At 39.1% G+C, this 24,815-nt stretch overlaps 2 protein-coding genes across 2 annotated transcripts; both read left to right on the top strand.

Annotated features, from left to right (window-relative positions):
- The first annotated feature begins 1,234 nt into the window (after positions 1 to 1,234).
- On the top strand, positions 1,235 to 16,384 carry bdkrb2.S (bradykinin receptor B2 S homeolog). Its single transcript, XM_018232398.2, has 2 exons — positions 1,235 to 1,591; positions 14,929 to 16,384. The coding sequence occupies exon 2, from the start codon at positions 14,936 to 14,938 to the stop codon at positions 16,043 to 16,045; it is 1,110 nt and encodes a 369-aa protein (XP_018087887.1). The 5' UTR covers positions 1,235 to 1,591; positions 14,929 to 14,935; the 3' UTR covers positions 16,046 to 16,384.
- A 2,373-nt stretch (positions 16,385 to 18,757) lies between these two features.
- LOC108704524 lies at positions 18,758 to 21,667 on the top strand. The gene is made up of 2 exons (XM_018241105.2): positions 18,758 to 20,370; positions 20,971 to 21,667. The coding sequence occupies exons 1-2, from the start codon at positions 18,843 to 18,845 to the stop codon at positions 20,988 to 20,990; spliced, it is 1,548 nt and encodes a 515-aa protein (XP_018096594.2). The 5' UTR covers positions 18,758 to 18,842; the 3' UTR covers positions 20,991 to 21,667.
- Positions 21,668 to 24,815: the final 3,148 nt, after the last annotated feature.

The following is a 24,815-nucleotide window of genomic DNA, read 5'->3' as shown; positions in this document are numbered from 1 at the left end:
AGAAAATTCGAATATCAAAATTTATCATGTACTGTCTCTTTAAAATTTCAGCTTCGACCATTCGCCATCTAAAACCTGCCGAATTGCTGTTTTAGCCTATGGAGGACCTCCTAGAACCTATTTGGAGTCAATCGGTGGACTTTGAAAAGCTACGTTTTTTTGGGAAAAACTTTGAATCAAATTCGTTCAAATGCGCTATTACTTTAGATTCGAATGATTCGAATTCGGCCGAATACGGACCTATTCGACCAAAAAAAACCTTTGACTTAATTTCGGTTGGTCTTGTTGAATTTGAATTTCGACGTTTTTTCAATTCGAAATTCGACCTTTGATAAATCTGCCCCATTAAAAAAACTTCAAACTTTTAATTCAAAAAGACCAAGGTCCCCCATAGGCTAAAACAGCACTTCGGCAGCTTTTAGGTGGCGAATGGTCGAAGTCGAAGTTTATTCAAATTGGAATCAAAGTTGGACTATTCCCTAGTCGAAGTACCCAAAAATGACTTTGAAATTTAAAAATTCACTTCGACCTTTGATAAATCTGTCCCTTAGGGGCCGATTCACTAAGGGTCGAATTTCGAAGTAAAAAATACTTCGAAATTCGACCCTCGAATTGAAATCCTTCGACTTCGAATATCGAAGTCGAAGGATTTAGCGCTAAACGTTCGTTCGATCGATCGAAGGATTTTTCGTTCGATCGAACGATTAAATCCTTCGAATCGAACGATTCGAAGGATTTGAATCCAACGATCGAAGGAAAATCCTTTGATCAAAAAAAGTTTAGCAAGCCTATGGGGACCTTCCCCATAGGCTAACATTGACTTCGGTAGCTTTTATCTGCTGAAGTAGGGGGTCGAAGTTTTTTTTAAAGGGAAAGTACTTCGACTATCGAATGGTCGAATAGTCGAACGATTTTTCGTTCGAATCGAAGTCGAAGGTCGTACTCGAAGGTCGAAGTAGCCCATTCGGTGGTCGAAGTACCCAAAAAATACTTCGAAATTCGAAGTATTTTTCATTCGAATCCTTCACTCGAGCTTAGTGAATCGGCCCCTTAATGTCAGCATTGTTCTAGTCATACTATACTTATTACCAGAACTGGTCTGCATTTGAGCCAGGGATTGTACCTCTGATCCCTAGGGGTTACAACCCATAGCTCTTTACATGTTTGTTGTATTGTTGTCATTACAGACCTGCGGGTGTAACAACTTTCCAGCTTTATTTGCTCCATCAGGTCGTTGGTATTTACTTTCCTAATGCCAAAATGAGTTGATTAGAGGACCCCTTTAAATACACCCCATGATACAATTTCCTTGACATAGTTGCTATTTTAGATTCATATCCAGAAGCTGCTAAGGAACCTTCTTACTGGAAAACCCAAGCAGCTCACTCCTCGCAAACCGGAGAATAATGAAACATGATGCAAACGCATAAACGAGAACATCTGTTGGATAACTGCCCCGCCCTCTGAGAGAGTCAGCGGCGAGTAGTGAGAGAGCAGAGAAGCCACACACACAGCTGAGCGCACAGACGCGCCAGACTCTCGCACAGCGGCTTCTACTCCCGGATTTCTCGCTGGGACGCACTTGGCGGAGGTGAGTGAGGAGGCGAGTAATGAGGCGAGTGCCTTCTATGCAACTAACAGACTACTAAAGTCGCTGCCGCCACGAGTGCAAGCTGAAAAGCTCGGCGGGGTTTGGGACTTTTGCACGAGGGTCTCTTTTAAATTGTTTCCCAACTCCGGTGCTTACACCATTAATACCGACGTTTCTATTAGTACAGCTTCTCGGGCTCACTATCATTTATAGTCCATATGATATTCCTCTTGGGAAGCAGTGAGACCAGTATTGTAGCCAGTTGTACATGTACTAGGAGCTCCCTGTACTGTAAAGCTTACAATCTATTGCATTCCAACACAGAAACCAGGTTAAAAGGGGTTGTTTACCTTCCAAAACTTTTTTTTTCAGTTCAGTTGTTTTCAGATAGATCACCAAAAATAACCACTTCTTCCAATTACTTTTTATTTATTATGTGTGACCATTTTTTCTAATATTGAAGTGTAAAGTGTAATTTTTCACTTCTGGGAGGGGGGGTCGCCGACCCTGTAAACTTTTCTAAATAGATACATTTAGTTGATACGTTTCTTGTTTTTGTCCCTGCTGAGCAGAATCCCTGGGTTTCATTACAGGCAGCTGTTAGACTTGATACAATAGTTGCTTATACTCCAGAGATGCTCTAATCTGAAAAAAATTAGACAATTCCAATATCGAAATTAATCATGTACTGTCTCTTTAAAAATTTGTCTTCTACCATTTGCCATCTAAAACCTGCAGAATTGCTGTTTTAGCCTATGGGGGACCTCCTAGAACCCATTTGGAGTCAATTGGTGGACTTTGAAAAATTAAAAAAAAAAATTCTAAAATTATTAGAGGACCCCTTTAAAATCACCCCCTGAATTTGAACGAATATGCTGTTAATTATATTCATATGATTCGTATGCGAACAAAAACAGCCTATTCACCCAAAAAAAAAGGTAGATTTCGGTTGGTCTTTTTTTATTTGAATTTCGAATTTTTTTATATTCGAAATTCGACCCTTGATAAATCTGCCCCTATGGGGCAGATTTACTAAGGGTCGAATTTCGAAGTTAAAAAACTTCAAAATTCGACCATGGAATTTGATACTTCGATAGTCGAAGTATTTTTTTGATCGAAAACGTCCATTTTCGATTGAAGTAAAAATCGTTCGATCGATCGCTTAAATCAAATGATTTAACAAAAAAATACTTTGACTACTCAAAACTTAGCCAAACACTCAGAAAGGTTATAGGAGGTCCCCCATAGGCTAAACAGCAATTCGGCAGGCGAAGTGGCGAAGTCGAAGTTTTTTAAAGAGACAGTAATTCGATTTTCGAAGTCAAGGTTTTTTCAATTCAAAACAAATTTTGGCCTATTCGATGGTCGAAGTACCCAAAAATTACTTCAAAATTCAAAGTTTTTCAATTCAAAAATTCACTCCGACCCTTAGAAAATGGGCCCCTTAATGTTGCACAATTGTAACAGTTCAGAGTCTGCACCTGGATCACTGAGCTGTCAGACTGAAACACCAGAGACTGGGACATTAAAGGGGAACTCCATGCAAACATAACGAGCTTTTTGAAAAGTAAACATAATTTCAAGTAACTGTTTAATATATATCAATTTAAAAATATGTAGACTTTTCATGATTTTTTTAAACTTGTTTTTACATAATGTATATGCAGTTATGACTATACAGCAAAATTCCGTGTTGTTCCGTTTACATTATGTATCAAGCTTCTTATGACATAATAACAATTAACTATAATAACAAAGTAAATTGTCAGCTCAAACGGCAAACAACAAGTAGGACCCTATCTAGGGGTCTGTGGATACGTGGCTAGTAACCTGTTAGTTAGGTGGCTCCTGGGGGTGCGTGGTTTAGTTGTCGCTGCTCTTGTAGCTGGTCTCTGAGGTAGTGGAACGATTCCATGACCAACGGCTGTTCTGTCAGTAGTACTGTATCATACTAAGGGGCAAATTCATCAAGGGTCAAATATCGAGGGTTAATTAACCCTCGATATTCGACTGGGAATGAAAATCCTTCGACTTCGAATATCGAAGTCGAAGGATTTTGCGCAAATAGTTCGATCGTACGATCAAAGGAATAATCGTTTGATCGAACGATTAAATCCTTCTAATCGAACGATTCAAAGGATTTTAATCCAACGATCGAAGGATTATCCTTCAACCAAAAAAACTTAGCCAAGCCTATGGGGTCCTTCCTCATAGGCTAACATTGAGTTCGGTAGCTTTTAGGTGGCGAACTAAGGGGTTGAAGTTTTTTCTTAAAGAGACAGTACTTCGACTATCGAATGGTCGAATAGTTGAACGATTTTTAGTTCAAATCCTTCGATTCGAAGTCGTAGTCGAAGGTCGAAGTAGCCCATTCGATGGTCGAAGTAGCCAAAAAACACTTCGAAATTCAAAGTAGTTTTTTCTTCTATTCCTTCACTCAAAGTTAATGAATTGGCCCCTAAGTGTATACATCTAAATGTGTGTACTGTAAGATGTCTAATATGTGGTGGTAAGGATTCTATGTATGTTATCCATATCTTAGAAAAAATTGTGGTGTTGTGGTCCTTTCTAGTTGTAGTTTCCAACCAATCCATATGAAAGATTGGTTGGAAACCACAACTAGAAAGGACCATTACTATTCGCCAGGATTCGCCAACGATCGGATCCTGGCGAATAGTAATGGGCGGTCGGACCACGGAACCGCATCAACGAATAGATGCGGCCGCGATCCGACGGGATTTTTCATCCCATCCGAACGAGATCTGGCCGACTTTCGGCCAGATCTCGATCGGGGAAGCCCGTCGGGGGGCCCCATACACGGGCCAATAAGCTGCTGACCCGGTCTGTCGGCAGTTTTATCGGCCCGTGTATGGCCACCTTTAGTCTTTTAAGCAAAAGAGACCAAGGCTGTGATTTCTTTTTCAGTTGTCAGTAATGCATTCCGTTTCCAGAAGAGAGCAGAAAACAAAAACTACGGTAGCGTGTTAGCAAGTAGCAAAAATAACAAATAATAAAACAAACACATACAAAAAGTATTGTAGAAGTGATATCTATATTGGCTAACAATAAAAAAAAATACATTGCAAAGCTAGAAAACCCACTGGCAGCAACTCTTTCTGCCCCTGTATGAAAAATACTTGTACAGAAGGTCAATGGCTGCTGAATGCAATGCCTACCCCCTGCCATGATCTTCACTCTTGTGTGTTATTGTTATAGTGTCACTGTTTTACACCTACTTTGTACCAAGCACAAAATGAGCTATTTAAATTGATTATAATAATAGAGCTCACTTTGGCAGTCGCTACTGTTGCATCCTCAGAAAAGGAAATGGACATTTAATTTGCTGTGTCTAAGATCACAGAAATAGTGGCCACACTCAAAAAGTCTAGGATATCCGCATTCTGATGTCATGGAATTATTATTATTAGATGATACCGATGAGGTGTTAAGGCTTTTTGTGTTCAATCCCCTAATTAACCCTTTATTTTATTACAAGGTTACAGATTAAATAGATTAAATCAATATATATAGTGAATAAAGTCCCCCCTCTTGTAAAATATAAGGATATTATAAGTTACCGAGGAGTTTCATGACCCTATAAAAACACGAGGCCGAAGGCCGAGTGTTTTTATACAGGTCATGGAACTCCGAGGTAACTTCTAATATCCTCATATTTTACAACTGGGGGTACTTTATTTATTATAATACACAAGTTTCAGTAAGTCATGTGACTGAAATGACATCAGAACTCACCGTTTATAACTGATGACATCAGAACTCACCGTTTATAAGGATATAATTTACAAGATATTCATGGCTTTTGTGTATTATAACCACTTATTCTCCAGGGCAGGTCCAGTCTGTATATCACCCTGTCCTTCAGATTTACAGCCATCCGTTTGTTTGGGTCCTACCAGCAGGGAGTTTCATAGTTTAGAAACATACGGATTCTGTAATGTTCAGTCTCAAACCATCCGGCATGTGTGGAATTATAGGTCCCATAAGATTTAGGAAAGCAGACATTCATAAGTATAGCAGGAGTTGTGCTTTTTTCAGAAGGAGTCCAACACAAAGTCAACGCTGGAGTGTGTAATGTATCCTCCATTAAATAATAGGCAACTGGCTATGTGAAAAATCACCCTCTTGTCTTGCTCTCATGTCCGCACCATTCATTATATGGCTTTTGGTTTTATTGCCTGGAATTGTGGCTAATAGTATAGTTACAAGCAGCATTTGTATTTACTTGATTTTCTTAAAAAACATTATTAAAAGGCTATAGGGCTTTCTTTGTCTGTATGCTTTTGAGTGGGAGCTGCCAGTATGGTTGTTCAGTGGAGTATTAGAAGCCATAGAAAACTCATAACTAGCCACTACAATGCCACTTTTGATTTACAAGAGGTTTGTACATTAGGACTGTGAGTATAGCCTGTGAGGGTACCATAATGGAAGTGCTACAGGAACAACAAAGAAGATCGTATAATAATAACTGAACTGGCTGAGGATTTGGAAGTAAGCCATTTAGGCGGCTGATCTCAGTTCTCAGGCATTTTGTTTAAGGAGGGGGGTCTGTCAAAATGAAACACAATCGTATAATGTCATTTTCTACCCTTTTTTTGACCTGTAACATTTCTGGGACTATATCATGAAGATCTTGAGCTTGATAAAAGGCCGCATATAGGCCTGAAACGTTGCTGAACGGGTCTGCCATGAGAATTTGAATAAAGACATTTTTTAACCACATGGTGCTGAACTAATTCTACTAATTGGAGTGGAGGATGGACCGCTGATGGTACGTGCACCTCTTTACTTGTGTAACTGGGGCATTTGAGCTGACTCGAAATTCCTACAAATATATCATGAAGATCACCACATAAAGTGATATATTTCCAAAAAGCATTTCTATCTGCTGATGTTAGCACATAGTCTCTCATCCCCTGGGACCCAGCCTTTGTGGCCTTTCCATTAGTTTTGCTTCTGCACATACTCTACATGTGGTACCCTGTGGTATTCCAATGAGAACAGACCAAGCATATGGCTGCCAACACTATAGACAATTTTCTAAAATGTATCTGGCACAGGATAATGGAGATTGAAGGTCACAGGGTTGCTCTTTCTGCGGAGCTTCCATGCCCGCCATTGTCTCTTTAGGAATTTATATCCATAGTTGATTTATGGTGAAATAGGGTGTGTCCCTGTTGCTTTAATTTTCCATCACCAAGCTGCTGAATGCTGAGGGATACTTCCATTAACACCGGTTCCCAGATTTCATTGTTCCTCTTTCAGCGAGAAGTTGAATTCCTAAATTCACTGGTTTCCATGGAAGTTATGCAACGATAGGCACGACACCATCCAGGGTTCTTTAGTTTAAAAAGCCCTTAAATAAATCAACGTTTCAGGCCCTGCACTGGCCATGAGACCCAGTTGAAGTGGACACCGTGTAACATGCACCTGTTCCCTTTAAATTGTTTTAAATTGGTGAGTGCCATAAAAGTAATATATCCAAAACTTGGAAATTAATTATACTGTTGAACCCTAAGCTCCAGCTCTGGAATTATCTAATATCCATTGGTTGCAGTGGGGTGAGTGTGCAGTTAAATAGTATGGCTTTGATTAAATATGGTTTCTTAGAAATATCAAAAATATATGAGACAGTCCCATCTAAATACATGGTAGAAAAGCCAAGAATATAACCATAATCGGATACCTTTGTATATGCATTGCCTTTCAGAAGCTCTTTTTTAGACCCTTTCCAAAGCATTAGGAACTGACTACACTTGGGGGCACATTTACTATTGGTCGAATAACGAGGGTTAATTAACCCTCGATATTCGACCGTCGAAGTAAAATCCTTCGACTTCGAATATAGAAGTCAAAGGATTTACCGCAATTCATTTGTTCGAACGATCGTAGGAAAAATCGTTCGATCGAACCATTCGAAGGATTTTAATCCACGATTTTCCTTCGATCAAAAAAAGATAGGAAAACCTATGGGGACCTTCCCCATAGGCTAACATTGGTGCTCGGTAGGTTTAGGTGGCGAAGTAGGTGGTCGAAGTTTTTTTTAAAGAGACAGTACTTCGACTATCGAATGGTCGAATAGTCGAGCGATTTTTAATTCGAATCGTTCGATTTGAAGTCGTAGTCGAAGATCGAAGTAGCCAAAAAAAACTTGAAATTCGAAGTATTTTTTATTCTAATCCTTCACTCGAACTAAGTAAATGGCCCCTACGTGAAAATACCACTTTATTCAAGCTAAGTGAAGACAAGCATACAAAGTCACAATAACTTTTCAAGCAGTAAAGCATTTTTACCAAAAATACACGTTACATATTATTACACATTTTATACTTACGTTTGGAAATTCAACAGCTCGCCACTTACCATGGCAACGAGACAGTAGTTTGGAAGCTCGACTGGAGGATGAATAGGAGAGGGGAAACATTATCGCAAAACAAAAAACCTGCAAATTTTCATGTTTGAATACAAAAATTAATTACTCTGCCTCTTGTTTTATCTGCTCACAAATATGCCTGGGAATTTAGGCTTTGGGGAAAATCTGTCGCTGGCATAAGTGAAAGTAATGGAGGTTAGAGATAAGTACTTCCAAACGCTTTTTAATTTATGACTTTTTACATCAGAGTGTGGCACCGGGCCCCCCAAGGGAATGGCCGTTTAATGGTAATTATGAGCCGCAAACACATTACCTCTAGATTAAGATGCATTCAAGGAACCCCTATTAATAATTCAGGATCAGATTTCTTCTTAATAACTTCTAATCGCTCATTCATATTCTCAGCTTCTTGGCAGGATTCTTACATGTAATATAGTTCCTTACAAGCCATAATACTAATGAAGAAAAACAGATGCTGAGAAAGGAACAGTGAAGATAAGCTTGATTATTTCAGAAACAATGCAGAATTTTTAACTGATTGTATTTAGAAACTCAAACTTCAGTATGAGGAAGCTTATATTACATTTTTATTTTCGCAATAGTTCCCCTTTAAAAAAGGTGCATTTCAGTGAAAGTCTGTTTGAGGCTTGTTATCAAATATGCCTTCTGTTAAATGGTGTAACTGTCACAGGAACATCACACACTGTGCTGGTAAACCTGGAGGGAGAGAAAAACAACAGAACACATAGGGGGGTTATTTATCAAGCTCTGAATATCTGAACCACGAATAATTTGTAGTTTTCGGAGCAAAAAAAAAAACCCCACAAATTTTTCGAGATTTATTAAAGTCCGATGGTCTAAAAACTCAGAATCCGAAACCCGGCATCTAAAATCTATCAAGGTCCTGTATTAGTCAATGGGGAAGGTCCCAGTGTCTGCGCTGATGTCTGTACCGACATCCGATGATTTTGGAGTTTCAGCGATAAAACTCTGAAAGCTCAAAAAAAATCTTACGTTTTTGCAGAAAACTCTGAACAATTCTTTTTTCTTCATAAATATGGTCCATTCGGGTATTCGGAGTTGCTCGGAGTTGGATATTAGAAATACTGAGATAAATTCGGACCTTGGGGGAGTTTCGTCGTACAATACCAAAAGCACCAATGTTTGTTAACTCCTGATCTAGGCTTTTTGGCTGTGATCAGTGTGTGTCTGTGTCTCCTGGCTCCAGGGCCGCCATCAGGGGGGGACAGGGGGGGGGACAAGCGTACCGGGCCCGGGCATGAAGGGGGGCCCGGCAGCGCTGCATTTTTTGAAGATCCGGGCCCCCCTTACGAGCGCCCGAGCCGTACGTCTTGCCTCTTGCTTTGCTGAATGCGGAAGTGCCGAAAAGCCGAAGCCGATGCGCCGAAAAGACCCAAAGTCACGGAAAAAGCCGAAGTCCCGAAATCACGAAGCGCCGAAAAGACCCGAAGTCACGAAAACAGCCGAAGGCGAAGTCCTGAAGCAGCGCAAAGACCCGAAGTCACGAAAACAGCCGAAATTGAAGTCCTGAAGCGGTGAAAAGACCCGAAGTCACGAAAGGAGGCGAAGTTGAAGTACTGAAGCCATGAGTTCAATTCTACTGAACACCAGTTTGTGTGTTTTTTTTTAAATCCCCTGGCCACCAATGTATTATTTTAATATTCTATAGGCCCCTGCCACCAATCTTTTTTTTAAAACATTTTTTTTTGGGGCCCCAATTTTTTTTTTAACTCGTAAGGGGCCCCTTGCCACCATTGTTTTCTTTTTGTTTTTTTTAAAAAAAACTGTAATTTTTTTTGGCGGCCCCAATTTTTTTTAACTTGTAAGGGGGCCCCTGCCACCAGTTTGTTTTTTTTTAAAAAAAAAAATGTTTTTTTTACATTTTTTTTTGGGATCCCAATTTGTTTTTAACTTATAAGGGGGCCCCTGCCGCCAATGTTTTTTTTTTTGTTTTTTTTTTTTTACAAACATTTTTTTTTTCACATTTTTTTTGGGGCCCCAATTTGTTTTTAACTTATAAGGGGGCCCCTGCCACCAATGTTTGTTTTTTTTAAAAAATTTTTTACATTTTTTTTGTTGGGGCCCCAAGTTTTTTTTAACTTATAAGGGGCCCCCTTTTTTTTTTTTTTTTAAAAATTAAAAAAATTTTTTTGGGGCCCCAAGTTTTTTATAAGGGGGCCCTGACCATCAATAGATTTTTACAACTTGTGTGGGGGGGGGAGGTTACTTTTTTAGCGCTGATGTCTGTGTGGTCTTTTAACTGCGATGTGGAGTGGGCGGGATATGGGGTGGAGCTTGGTCGTCAGTGTGGGCAGGGCCCAGGGGGCCCCAAAAATCTTGTTGATTTCTAATGGCGGCCCTGCCTGGCTCTTATACATCTGTGGAAGTCTTGGTGTTAATCCAAAGCAAACAAATATGATTGGGTCTTGCACTGCGTATCTTGTCGGCGCTATATAAATAAATGATGATGATGATGATGATGAATAACTGGAAAGTTTTCACAAAGCTACATCTTTCACCAAAATCCCTGTTTCATAAGCATGGAAAATGGAGAAATGAATACAATTATAAATAAATAGGTCTATAGTGCAATTTCACAATGTCGTATTCTACGTCTCCTGGCTGGAAAAAGCCTGTTCATGTAATACAGTGACTCACATGAATAAAATCACTGTGTTGAAGCTCAATGTTGAGTCTGGATGCAGAAGGCCCACCTATTACAAAATCAAGGAAATCCCTGCCTTAGCATTTAACATTTTAATGTTGGTGATGTATCATAATGAACTCCGTGTACCCTGGAATTTTTCCAAATTAAAGGACAAGTATCGACAAATGTTTACACCATATTTGTTTGTCCTGCATTTATAGCATTATACCATTAAAGGCATAGGATCTAGTGAAATTTAAAAAAACAACAAAAAAACGTTATTCAATAGGCAGCTTCAGATTACGTAACTCCTTAAGAAATTGTAAAATATGTACAGCAAGACATCTGCAATAGGAACCATGACATGGATATGATTAGAATTAATTCATTTCATGTACCATGGGAAATCACTTCCTTAAAAGATCAAAAATCTTCTGGTTCGACTAAGGTCCAGTATTTGGTCAGGTCGTTGCTTTTGGTTCCTGGTCATGTCCCCCCTATATCAATATCAAGGATTCAGATACTCTATGGCTATTTTATGAGTCATTCTGCTAGTTCCAGGAATATGTCGGACAGCAAAATAGCCCTCAATCTAACTGGCCTTTAGTCGGATGCTTCCCATGCTCTGCCTTAGGACCTCCATGGTAGGACAGCCCCAGAGTTGGGAACATGCTGTAAATTATTTCATTCCTTGGTTTGCACTCTATGAGCATGTTCCGTTAAACATGTACAGGTATAGGATCCATTATCTTGAAACCCGATATCCAGAAAGCTCCGAATTACGGAATGTCCGTCTCCCATAGGCTCCATTTTATCCAAATAATCAACATTTTTAAGAATGATTTCCTTTTTCTGTGTAATAATAAAACAGTAGCTTGTACTTGATCCCAACTAAGATATAATTAATCCTTATTGGAAGCAAAACCAGCCTATTGGGTTTATTTAATGTTTAAATGAATTTCTAGTAGACTTAAGACATGAAGACCCAAATTACAGAAAGATCCATTATCCGGAAAAGCCCAGGTCCCGAGCATTCTGGATAACAGGTCCCATACCTGTATCATCTTGTTCTGTAGGACATGAGCATGTCATAGTTAGTGTTTTTTTGTTGTTGTTGTTATGGGCAACATCACTAGCAATGTATCTACATTGTTTTACACAGCATAATAAATGGGCCAATAGCAAAAAGATGTGTTTTTTTCAAAAAAAATAAACCAGAAAGTGGTTTAAAAGTTCAAATACATTTATTAGGACAATACAGATGAGGGCCTAACGCATTTCATGCCTATTGGGGCACTTATAGCCTATGAGAAAGTGCCCCAATGTTTATTTTTTGAAAAAAAACACATCTTTTTGCTATTGGTATGTATATATGCATATATTTTTCATTCCTTTATTATACTTATTCATGCTTTACTACTGCTCTTATACTTATTATATTGTAGTAGTTCTAGAAACTGGCTTTTCGCCCTTTTTTTGTTATTTCTAATTAATAGGCCCCCAAGTACGTGCAATTATTCTTTTACCACAAAATAATGAACTATGACATGCTCAAAACTATAGGATACATGTTTAACTGAACATGTTTATAGAGTGCAAAATAGGGATGCACCGAATCCAGGATTCGGTTCGGGATTCGACCAGGATTTGGCCTTTTTCAGCAGGATTCGGCTGAATCCTTCTGCCTGGCCGAACTGAATCCGAATCCTAATTTGCATATGCAAATTAGGGGCGGGGAGGGAATTGCATGACTTTTGTCACAAAACAAGGAAGTAAAAAATGTTTTCCCCTTCCCATCCCTAATTTGCATATGCAAATTAGGGTTCAGATTTGGTTCGGTATTCGGCCGAATCTTTCGCGAAGGATTCGGGGTTCGGCCGAACCCAAAATAGTGGATTTGGCCGAATCCAAGAAATGGAATCATTTACAGCATGTTCCCAATTCTGGGGCTATCCCCTGCCATCGGGCCCCTTTGTGGGATAAATTGTTTTAAAATTGATATTTGCTCATCCATTACATCTTCTTGATTTTTACGAACATTTCTGTGGGCTGAATGCATTTATTACAAATCTCTGTTTATTTACTAAAGGGAAATTCAAAATGAGAACTCGAAGGGGAGAGGGCAGTAATTACAGTGCAGCTCTGAAAAATGCAGCCAAGGCAGTATCTAATGCACAGTGTTTGTTGGTGTAAGATATGGGCATGTGCTTCCCCTTTTTCATCTTTGGATATAATTAGTATTTACAAATTTACAGTAGGTCTTTCCAGCTGACACGAGGTCACCCATTCCGATTAGAAGAAAAGAGGTTCCGCCTAAATATTCGGAAGGGGTTTTTTACAGTGAGAGCTGTGAAGATGTGGAATTCTCTCCCTGAATCAGTTGTACAGGCTGATACATTAGATAGCTTTAAGAAGGGGTTGGATGGCTTTTTAGCAAGTAAGGGAATACAGGGTTATGGGAGATAGCTCATAGTACCAGTTGATCCAGGGACTAGTCCGATTGCCATTTTGGAGTCAGGAAGGAATTTTTCCCCCTCTAAGGCAAATTGGAGAGGCTTCAGATGGGTTTTTTGCCTTCCTCTGGATCAACTGGCAGATAGGTAGTTAATAAACAAAAAAAAAAGGTTGAACTCGATGGACATGTGTCTTTTTTCAACCTTACTTACTATGTTACTATGTAAACGGGGGCTCAACTCAAACACCAATAATATAGTGCCACACTAAAGTACTTATAACGTAATGTGTGCTATAGTAAAATAAACACATCCTACCATTCCGTAGCCCTACTTTTCCACTGTATTCCAACAACTAGAGCCTTCGAGAACTTATACTTTTACTTTGTATTTTCCATACACACAGGATTCTGTTCCAGGGGTGAATCGCCGATATAGGAAAAAACTATAAAACAGTGAGTGAGAGAGTCATCTGAAATCTCACTGGGAACTAGGGATGCACCAAATCCAGGATTCGGTCCTGGATTCGGCCAGCATTCAGGCTTTTTTAGCAGGATTCTGCTTGGCCGAACTGATTCCGAATCCTAATTTGGGGCGGGAAGGGAAATTGCGTGACTTTTTGTCACAAAACGAGAAAGTAAAAAATGTTTTCCCCTTCCCACTCCTAATTTGCATATGCAAATGAGGATTTGGTTCAGTCTTCGGCCGAATCTTTCACGAAGGATTCGGGGGTTCGGCCGAATCCAAAATAGTGGATTCAGTGCATCCCTACTGGGAACATTTGGTGCACAGAAGTTTCTGAACACATCAGCAGATTTCAAAGACAAGTGTAAACTTGGATGGAGCCTCGATAATTCCAAAAGAAAGTCTAATGTTCCAGTAAAGGACTATTGTATGAATATTTAAGCGCACTGACAGAAGCTTAAAGGGGTTGTTCACCTTTAAATTAACTCTTAGTATGATGTAGAGAGGGATATTCTGAGACAATTTGCAATTGGTTTTCATTTTTTATTATTTAAGTTTTTTGAGTTATTTAGCTTTTTAGTCAGCAGCTCTCCATTTTGCAGTGTCAGTAATCTGGTTGCTAGGGTTTAAATTCCCCTAACAACCATGCACTGATTTGAATAAGAGACTGGAATATGAATAGGAGAGGGCCTGGATAGAAAGATGAGTAATAAAAAGTAGCAATTACAATACATTAGTAGCCTTACAGAGTATTTGCTTTTTAGATGGGGTCAGCGACTCCCATTTAGAAGCTGCAAAGAGGCACAAAAAAAGGCAAATAACTATAAAACTATAAAAAATAAATAATGAAGACCCATTGAAAAGTTGCTTAGATATGGCTACTCTATAACATACTAAAAGTTACATTAAAGGTGAACCACTCCTTTAAGTAAATGTTTACAAGGACATTTTTAATCGTGATTGTAATTGCCTAAGGTTTATTCCTGGCAAGCAAGGCTTTTTCTGCACACTGCAGCTAGTGTTTCCCTTTTGACTGTTAAAATGATTTATTAGTAATTAAAATAACTAGCAAATGTTTATTTATTATATGTTTATTAATTGCCACCCTCACAGAACACCACAGAAATGTTGTTAGTGCCCAGGTGGGTCATCTCTGATTTGGGGAGCACCATAGGGAGGGGGGTTCAGGCTTCCTGTATTACCAGGGGACCCTTCTTGTGTAATTCTGGTGATGTATGTAGTATGATTAAGGGAAACTGAGGACGGTTGTGTCAACTTGAAATGAAATAACGGAGAAGTAAAAATGTGAACTAAACTATTTTATTTTTAAAATCGAAATATATGTTTTTATATTTTTCAGGATAACCATGATGTTGAATGCAAGCTACACCAACGGGAGTTTCAGTAACTCTTCCCTTCATCTTGAGAATGCTTTGACACAGTCCAATAGCACTTGCGCATTATCAGAAAGCTTGAAAAGGATATTGTATTTCCAACCAATTTACATGTGGATAGTTTTTGTGCTTGGATTTGTAGAGAACATGTTCGTCCTCCTGGTATTCCTGCTACATAAAAAGCGCTCTACTGTGGCTGAGATATACCTTGGAAACCTGGCAGCTGCGGACTTACTCCTTGTGTGTGGCTTACCATTCTGGGCCATTAATATTTCCAGTAATTTTCACTGGCCCTTTGGAAGCTTTCTTTGCGTTTTCCTCAATGGCCTGATTCTGTTGAACCTAAATGGAAGCATTTATTTCCTTATGATGGTGAGCATCGACCGCTATTTGGCACTTGTCAAAACCATGTCATTTGGAAGAATGAGATCAGTGAGATGCGCAAAGATAAACTGCCTGATCATTTGGGCATTTGCAGTAATAGCAAGCCTGCCTAAAACAATTTTCAGAAGGATCCGATATTTCCCGGAATTCGATGTCATGGCCTGCATCATTGACCCTCCTTCTCCACACTGGAACGTTGTCTCCGGATTACTGCTCACTCTTGTCGGCTTCTTTATACCTGTAACTGTTATTTTATATTGCACTTTCCATATAACGAAGGTTTTAAGGAACAATTCCATGCAAGAATTTAAGGAAGTTAATAAAGAGAAGAAGGCCTCGGTCTTGGTGTTGGTCGTCCTTTTAGTGTTCATCATCTGTTGGCTTCCCTTCCACGTTACCACGTTTATTGATACATTTCATATGCTGAATTTGTTCGATGGCTGTGCTTTAGTTAATTTTGTTGAAATTGCCTCACAGATTTCCACGTACCTAGGCTACAGCAACAGTTGCATCAATCCACTGCTCTATGTTATGGTTGGAAATCATTTCCGGAAGAAAACCAAGGAGGTTTATAATCAATTTCGAATAAGGAGGCAAAGAGGGAGGAATGCGTCAATTCCCACCGATTTTACAGCAGATACTATACGTACTTCCATCTCTATGGGACCACAGAAGAACAGGATATTACTCCGAGCCTGATAACATTTTGGAGTTGAAAAAGAGACATATCTAATGTTGGATAAAACTTTGTTAATAAGCTATTTATATTTAAAACGTCATTCTGAATATATGATCCGGAATTATTTCTGATCGTTTAAATCTCACCAGTTCTGGTACAATTGAAAGGTCCATCTTGCATGCTTTTGGGCCGTAATTCTAGCATTGTTTCTGATCTGCTGATTCTATCCTGCAGTCTTCCATCTGTTTTTCAACAGCATCCTCCTGTTCTCAAGTTTCCTAGCTGCCCCAAGTCATGTGACTTGTGCTCTGATAAACTTCAGTCACTCTTTACTGCTGTACTGCAAGTTGGAGTGATATCACACCCCTCCCTTTTCCCCCCCAGCAGCCTTACAACAGAACAATGGGAAGGTAACCAGATAGCAGCTCCCTAACACAAGATAACAGCTGCCTGGTAGATCTAAGAACAACACTCAATAGTAAAAATCCAGGTCTCATTCTGACACATTCAGTTACATTGAGTAGGAGAAACAACAGCCTGCCAGAAAGCAGTTCCACCCTACAGTGCTGGCTCTTTCTGAAAGCACATGACCAGGCAAAATGACCTGAGATGGCGCCTACACACCAATATTACAAGTTAAAAAAAATACACTTGCTGGTTCAGGAAATAAATGTTATATTGTAGAGTGAATTATTTGCAGTGTAAACAGTGTAATTTAGAAATAAAAAATATATCATAAAAATCATGACAGAATCCCTTTAATGTCTGTTAAAAACATTGAGATAAAGTAAAGCTGGTAACATACAGGATTTTGATAGTGATTTACAGGTATGGGACCTGTTATCCAAAATGCTAAGAACCTGGGTTTTTCCAGATAAGGGATCTTTCTGTAATTTAGATCACCATACTATAAGTCTACTAAAAGATCATTTAAACATTAAATAACCCAAATTTGATTGGTTTGTCTCCAAATAAACATTAATTAAATATTTGTGTGGATCCCAAGGTACCTGTACTGTATTATTATTATTATTATTATTATTACAGAGGAAAAGATAATCATTTTAAACATTTTAATTATTTGATTACAATGGAGCCTATGGGAGATGGCCTTCTGTTAATTCTGAGCTTTCTGGATAACAGGTTTCCAGATAACTATGTTGTTTGGCCTCTAAATGGGGCAAGTGATCAATTAGTATGGGGTTCCTCCCATCGAAATCTGGGTTGGCTCTATATTCAGATCACTCAGTGGTTGAAGCCAGTGTCCATGCACTTTGACTGGGTATGAATGTAATGTATGTGCATGTGCTATCTAAATATCCAACAGTTTTATTAGGGTAAGGCTACTCCATATCTCAAGATTTACATATTTTGCATGTTTCCACTCAAACTTTAGAATAACTGCATGTTCAGATTTTATAGCCCAAATGAGTCCTTCAACGAGACACAAATTAAATAAAAGGTGTCCATGCATGTAATTAGTTTGAATTCATCATAAAATATCTAATTGTATATGGCAAACATAGCCATACATTAAATTGAATGATCTCTTTGTAGAAAGACAAGTGTATCCTATCTTTCTTACAATTTTTTGCTCCTTTACTGGTAATATATCCTCAATAACTTACAGTGAGCAATGCATCAGAATTTTCCATCTCCAACCTGCTGAATATTGTATTTGCTGCTGGGGTAGAGGAGTTTTCACAAATATATATATATATACTGCATGTGTATGTATTTGTATATAAAAGTAATACGGCAAAACTCAAACATATCTTAAATTGTAAATGTCATTTCAAAAATCGGTTGCTTCTTTTTTACATTTCAATACATTTTATTTTGAAGTTCAGGTGCCTACACCCCCAGATTGGTGATGAGTAGCATTTCCTATCACAGTCAGAAAGCTATAGCCTGGATATGCCAGCATGGATCAACAAAGCATTGTCTTTGTTATGAAATATACAGTATAGAACATAAGTTGATGTCCAGCACTGGCACATGGCTAAACATTAACTAATACTTGATTATATTAAGGGGCCTATTTATTATGCTGTGCAAAATGAAATTCACAGAAAAAACGGTGTAAAATAAATTCTGAATTTATCATGGTTTGTTTTATTTTACGCCATGCGAACGCCAGATTTTCTGCCGTTATCTTACACCGATTCAGACCTTTGTGAGTTCATGCAAAAAGCTTGTAATAAATGACGACATTTTTACTCCATTTTTTGACACACCCTTTTTTTTACACCATGTAATAAATCTTCCCCTGTGTGTACTCTAGTACTTAAAGGGATACTGTCATGGGAAATTTTTTTTCAAAATGCATCAGTTAATAGTGCTGCTCCACCAGAATTCTGCACTAAAATGTGTTTATCAAAAGAGCATGCAAAAAGTCAGGTCTGCACACTCAAATACGAATCTTGAGACTCAGGTGGTAAAATTGAAATATGTTTTACTGGTTAAAAAAGAACAAGCAAACAAGAAGCATAATGTTTAACAAAAACAGAAAACATTTCACATGATGCTAATATACATACCACCCTTAAGGTACAAGCAAGGCAGAAAAGAAGACTACAAGGAGCGAATACACATGCCAAAATGAGAATAACCCCAACGTTTCGGCAAATAGCCTTTGTCAAGGGGATTCTGATGTGTAAGGGGATTAGCAATGAAATAAATACCCTCTTCAATAATGATGATAAGTTACCAAGTAATGAGGAAGAGCAAGATGGTGTGCAAGAATTGGCGTCTACGCAGGATATACCCTGGTATGACACCATTAAATGTAGACCACGTAGCAATTTTTTTCCCCCCATGACCAACCATTGTGTGGAAACCTTTGTTCAGGCTGTAGAAAGGGATGTTAACAAACTTAAATGGCCCATTAAACGACATAAAGCACAGAACCTTTCTAGGGCTGAAAAGGATGCGCTGCATAATCTTAAATCAGATACCTCCATCACCATTAAGCCAGCGGACAAGGGAGGGGCAATAGTGGTGATGGACACTGATTACTACAGAGAGGAGGCTGCTTCCCAATTGAGTAATACCTCACACTATAGGTTGCTGGAGGGTGATCCCACGAGTGACTTAAAGCAGGTGATTGATCATGTCTTGGAGATTAGTAAAGAGGAAGGGATTATTACAGAACGCCTTAAGAAAGGTTTTCCAATTATACCTGTGTTCTATCTTCTTCCTAAGATCCACAAGGATATGCAAAGACCACCCGGGAGACCCATTGTGGCGGGAATGTCATCCATATTTCAACCGATGGCTATACTGCTGGATAGTGTCTTGAACCCCCTTGTGGTATGTACTAAATCGTATGTGAAAGACACTACCGATTTCATAAACAAATTAAATGCCATAGACATGGTTCCACAGGATGCATTTCTATGCACAATGGATGTCTCCTCACTATACACCTCTATCCCACACGATCAGGGTATTGAGACCATAGACAGGACTCTACGAGAACAGCAATTACCAGATGGGGTGACCGAATTACTACTACAGTTCCTTAAATGGGTCTTAACTAAGAACTACTTTCTATTTGAGGGGAAATACTATGAGCAAAGCCAAGGGACGTCAATGGGGTCAAACGTCGCTCCAGCATATGCTAATCTGTATATGGCACGTTTTGAGGAGGATTTTGTATACGACAACCAGGAGTTCTGGCCCCTTGTTGTCACTTGGCTTCGCTATATAGACGACCTCTTCTTCATATGGCAAGGCTCTGAGGATCACCTACATCTTTTTAAGGAATACCTTAATACAAGAATTCCGACCATTAAGTTCACCTTAGAATTTGATCGATGTCAAGTACATTTTTTGGATGTGACTATAGAGGTACAAGGAGGGAGACTTATGACGGATATCTATAGGAAACCTACAGATAGAATTACCTACCTTGATCCCCGCAGTTTCCATCCACCTTCAACCACAAGGGGTTTACCCTATAGCCAGCTATTACGTGTGAGACGGATTGTAAGTACAGATACCAAGTTTGATGAGAGAGCAGGAGAAATGTTGACCCACTTTAAGAGCAGGGGTTATGAGACTGGTGTCCTCTTGGAGGCCAAACAGAGGGCTAAGGAAAAACCTAGATCTACTTTATTGACGAAGACACAGAATAAAAAGACAGATAGATTGCCTTTTGTTTCCACATATTCCACTAAATCAGGGCAGGTGAAGAATATAATAAATCATCATTGGCATTTGTTACAGATGGACCATAGGTTACGACCGTGGGTAGCTGATCCTCCAATGATGGCGTACAAAAGAGCGACAAACTTGCGGGACCAGCTGGTACATGCCCTGAGTGAACCTCCTAAAAAACAAGGTACTTGGCTGAGTGGAACTAAGGGGATGTTTAAATGTGGGAGGTGTGTTAACTGCAACTTTGTAGTTCGTACTGACAAATTTCATCATCCAATGAGTGGCAAAAGCTATGAAATGAGGGACTACATCAATTGTCAGTCAGATCATGTCATCTACATGGTGAAATGTCCATGTGGAAAGATCTATGTGGGGGAGACAACTAGATCCCTAACTGTGAGAATTGGAGAACATCGGAGCGATGTGAGACTGGGTAAAAATTCGTCCCCGATAGCTAGACATTTCATGCAGGCACAACATCAAGTGAATCAGTTACGATTCATGGGAATAGAGCTGGTCAAGAGACCAACTCGAGGTGGCAATAGAGAGCTACTTCTCAAACAGAGGGAATTGAAATGGATATACAAATTGAATTGCCTCTCCCCTAATGGCCTAAATGAGGACAGGGAGCTGTCCCTATTTTTCTGACTCCGCTGTGATAGTTATTAATTGTCTATGACCTCAGCCTGTGTATAAAATGGGTTTTATTTTGTATTCTGGTGTTTGTGTAGTATTTTGTGTATATTTGTGGTTTTGATCGTAACGAATACCGTTATTCTTTCAGATTTAATAGGACATTGGTGACGGATTTGAATCTGTGCTATTTACCCCTATCTATGATTGACATGAACATTTTTTATGAGTATCTTCACGTTAACTTTTATTATGGGTTTGATGAGGACATACCACGTTGGTGATCGATTTGCACTGGACACCATATTTGTACTAGATTAGTACCTGAGGAATTGTAATATGTATTTTTTTGTATGAAATATTTTAATAACCTCTTTTTCTAATAACCTCTATTTATGGTACTATGCACTTGCACTTTATGGTATATAATTCTACCACATGTATTTATTAAGATTGACACTAAATTTTTATACTTATTCTGCAATTTTATGAGTATAATATGATCAATTGATTATCACGATATATAATCTATGAATGACATGTATAGAATAATGTCTAAACACTGTCTGTATTAATTATTGCAATATCACTTTAAATGGATTATGTAACTTTAAGGGGGTTGAGATTTTTATTATAACACTAGATCCAATGTCTAAATCTTTTATCTGTTGCGAAAATATTGGGGTTGCTAGGATACGGCGTGACTGCCAATATAGTTCTCATTGCACATTTACTTTTTTTTAAGAAAGAGCACCCATAGTCTATTCTCGCGCGATGTTTACCCGAGGAAACGATCGGTTAGGGAGCCGCGTCACCACGCCGAACGTATCAACGTCGGAAGGGACGTAGGCGCATGTGACATCACAGACACGAACGTACGGGTAGCGCGCGAAAACAGAAATGAATGCATTATTGAAGAGGGTATTTATTTCATTGCTAATCCCCTTACACATCAGAATCCCCTTGACAAAGGCTATTTGCCGAAACGTTGGGGTTATTCTCATTTTGGCAGGTGTATTCGCTCCTTGTAGTCTTCTTTTCTGCCTTGCTTGTACCTTAAGGGTGGTATGTATATTAGCATCATGTGAAATGTTTTCTGTTTTTGTTAAACATTATGCTTCTTGTTTGCTTGTTCTTTTTTAACCAGTAAAACATATTTCAATTTTACCACCTGAGTCTCAAGATTCGTATTTGAGTGTGCAGACCTGACTTTTTGCATGTACTATATTTGGTTGCTCTGTAGGGGTGACCTAAAGGTTATTTTGCACCTCCCACTGCATTGTTTTCTCTTGTATTTTTTGAATAAGGTGTGCCCTCCATTCATCTGTATTTCCATATTTATCAAAAGAGCAAACAGATTTTTTTATATTTAATTTTGAAATCTGACATGAGGCTAGACATACCGTCAGTTTCCCAGCTGTCCGAGTCATGTGGCTTGTGCTCTGATAAACTTCAATCACTCTTTACTGCTGTACTGCAAGTTTGAGTGATATCATCCCCCTCCCTTCCCCCCCTCCAGTAGCCAAACAACAGAACAATGTAAAGGTAACCAGATAACAGCTCCCTAACACAAGATAACAGCTGCCTGGTAGATCTAAGAACAGCACTCAATAGTAAAAATCCAGGTCTCATTGCGACACATTCAGTTACATTGAGTAGAAGAAACAACAGCCTGCCAGAAAGCAGTTCCATTCTAAAGTTCTGACTCTTTTTTAAAGCACATGACCAGGCAAAATGACCCGAGATGCACCTACACACCAATATTACACAAAAAAATACACTTGCTGGTTCAGGAATGAAATTTTATATTGTAGACTGAATTATTTGTAGTATAAACAGTGTAATTTAGAAATAAAAAATACATCATATAAATCATGACAGAATCCCTTTAAGTTAACCTGGAGGTGCAACCAATCATTGTGAACCTTCCAATAATGTCAGTAAAGATATTATGGCATATTGTATTCCCTGCCGTAGCTCAGCTCTAGTCTTTCCATCATTACAGCCTGTTCGGCTAAAAGAAAGGATATGTTTATCTAATATTTCAGGATATACCATTAATCACTGGACTAATGCTAGGAGGAACAGTCTGCTATTAAAGCTTCATCTGTTTCGAAGGTTAACTAACAATTAGAGTGCAACAAACAAGGTCACAAAAGGAGCCTTGCAAAAAGCTTTCCCCTGAGGAAATGGAGTTGAACATTACAGATCCTGTTTTCCCTTCAACATAGGAAGTGAGAAACTATTGCCTTCCCAAAAGAGAAATGACACACATTGTTTTTAAACAGGTTACATTTTAAATAGTTATTGTACTTTGAATAGTTATTTGCTTAGGACCAGCGTCGGACTGGCCCACCGGAATACCAGGAAAACTCCCGGTGGGCCCAGGTGTCAGTGGGCCTCTTGCTGCTAACCATTTAGCCTATTTCATGGTCATTCCCTATTTCTTTATGGGGAAAAAATGCTTAATAATGGAAGAATATAGTGTAGAAGTAGAAGTAAGTAATACAAGACTAAGAGAATAAAGAGTTTGAGAGAGTAGAGAAGGAATAATAGTCTGAAAAGTGGGTCCACAGTCTATGCTTTTCCAGTGGGCCCAAGATCTAAGGTTTTCTGGTGGGCCCCTGGCATCCCAGTCTGACACTGCTTAGGACTGTAGGGTTTTGACTGCTGTCATTTCTACACGGTTGCCTCTTATTAGATACAGTTTCATGAAGGGATAAAGTGGTTTCTATAACCTGGACACACACAAAGTGATATAGTCAATCAATGTGGCAGTTCAGTATATTAATGTGATCATTACATGGTATCTGATGATTGGTAGCTATAGGCAATTAGACCTGTAACAAACCTTGCACCTTTTATACCTGAGTGAATCCCACTAGTGTTTCTGCTGTGAATATTTAAACTGAGTTACAACTCCCTGTGTGAATGTGTTGCTTTTTCTTGGTGGGAGAACAAGTACCTTTAACAGTAAAGTGAAGAAATGCAGAAGAAGAAATGTTTTCAGAAAGGGTATTTTTTGTAACTGCTTTATGTTTGCTCCAATGGTCAAATACAAATGTTCGATACTCCAATTGTTAAAGGGCATGTAAAGGCAAAAAAAATAAATAAAATCCCATTTTTTTCTCCAGTATACTTTAATTAAAAAATGTGTACTGTTTTTATAAGAAACCTGACTGCAGTGAAATTCTCCCTTCATTTACTGCTGTGGATAGGAATTGTCAGACGGTCCCTAACGGCTCTGCAGGGAAACAATCATACTAAGGGCTCTTACACATGAGCGTTCTGACCTGCGCTCCCCTGCGTTCCCTTTTTTGGCGTTCAGCCGCAGGGGAGCGCAGGAATAGATGCAAGTCATTATTTGAAATGGGGCTGTACTCACTCAGGCGCGTGTAGGCGCCGAACGCAGGAAAAATGCAGCATGTTGCGTCTGAACCTGCGTTCGGCGCCTACACGCGCCTGAGTGAGTACAGCCCCATTTCAAATAATGACTTGCGTCTATTCCTGCGCTCCCCTGCGGCTGAACGCCAAAAAACGGAACGCAGGGGAGCGCAGGTCAGAACGCTCATGTGTAAGAGCCCTTATGAACAGCAGGGCAAAATATTCACAGCGAATCCATGCCTGGAAAACTGTTCGGCTAAAATGTTAGCACATGTGCATGATGAGCAGATTGTGGCAGATTGTACCAGGAGCTTCCTCCCGGTGGGAGTGTCCTAACACTGGCAGTTGCATCTAGTTTTGTTCATTTTGGCTAATTGGACACAATGGGGGTGATTTATTAAAAGTAACTCATGGCAGCCAATCACATTGTTGCATTCATTGTTCTACCTGCAGTTGGCTTGAAAAAGCTAATCACTAATTGGTTGCTATGGGTAACTGCCCAAGGGCAAATTTGCCCAGTGTTGATAAATGACCCCCAATCGCACCAAGTACCCCATTGGAAACACAATGATGCTGGAATTCTGCTGGAAAAAAACACTGTATTGTAGGAAA

The sequence above is a fragment of the Xenopus laevis genome, chromosome 8S (genome assembly GCF_017654675.1).
Source record: "Xenopus laevis strain J_2021 chromosome 8S, Xenopus_laevis_v10.1, whole genome shotgun sequence".
Lineage (NCBI taxonomy): Eukaryota > Metazoa > Chordata > Amphibia > Anura > Pipidae > Xenopus > Xenopus laevis.
Note: the sequence above shows the minus strand (reverse complement) of the source record. Positions and strands in the feature narration are given on the sequence as shown.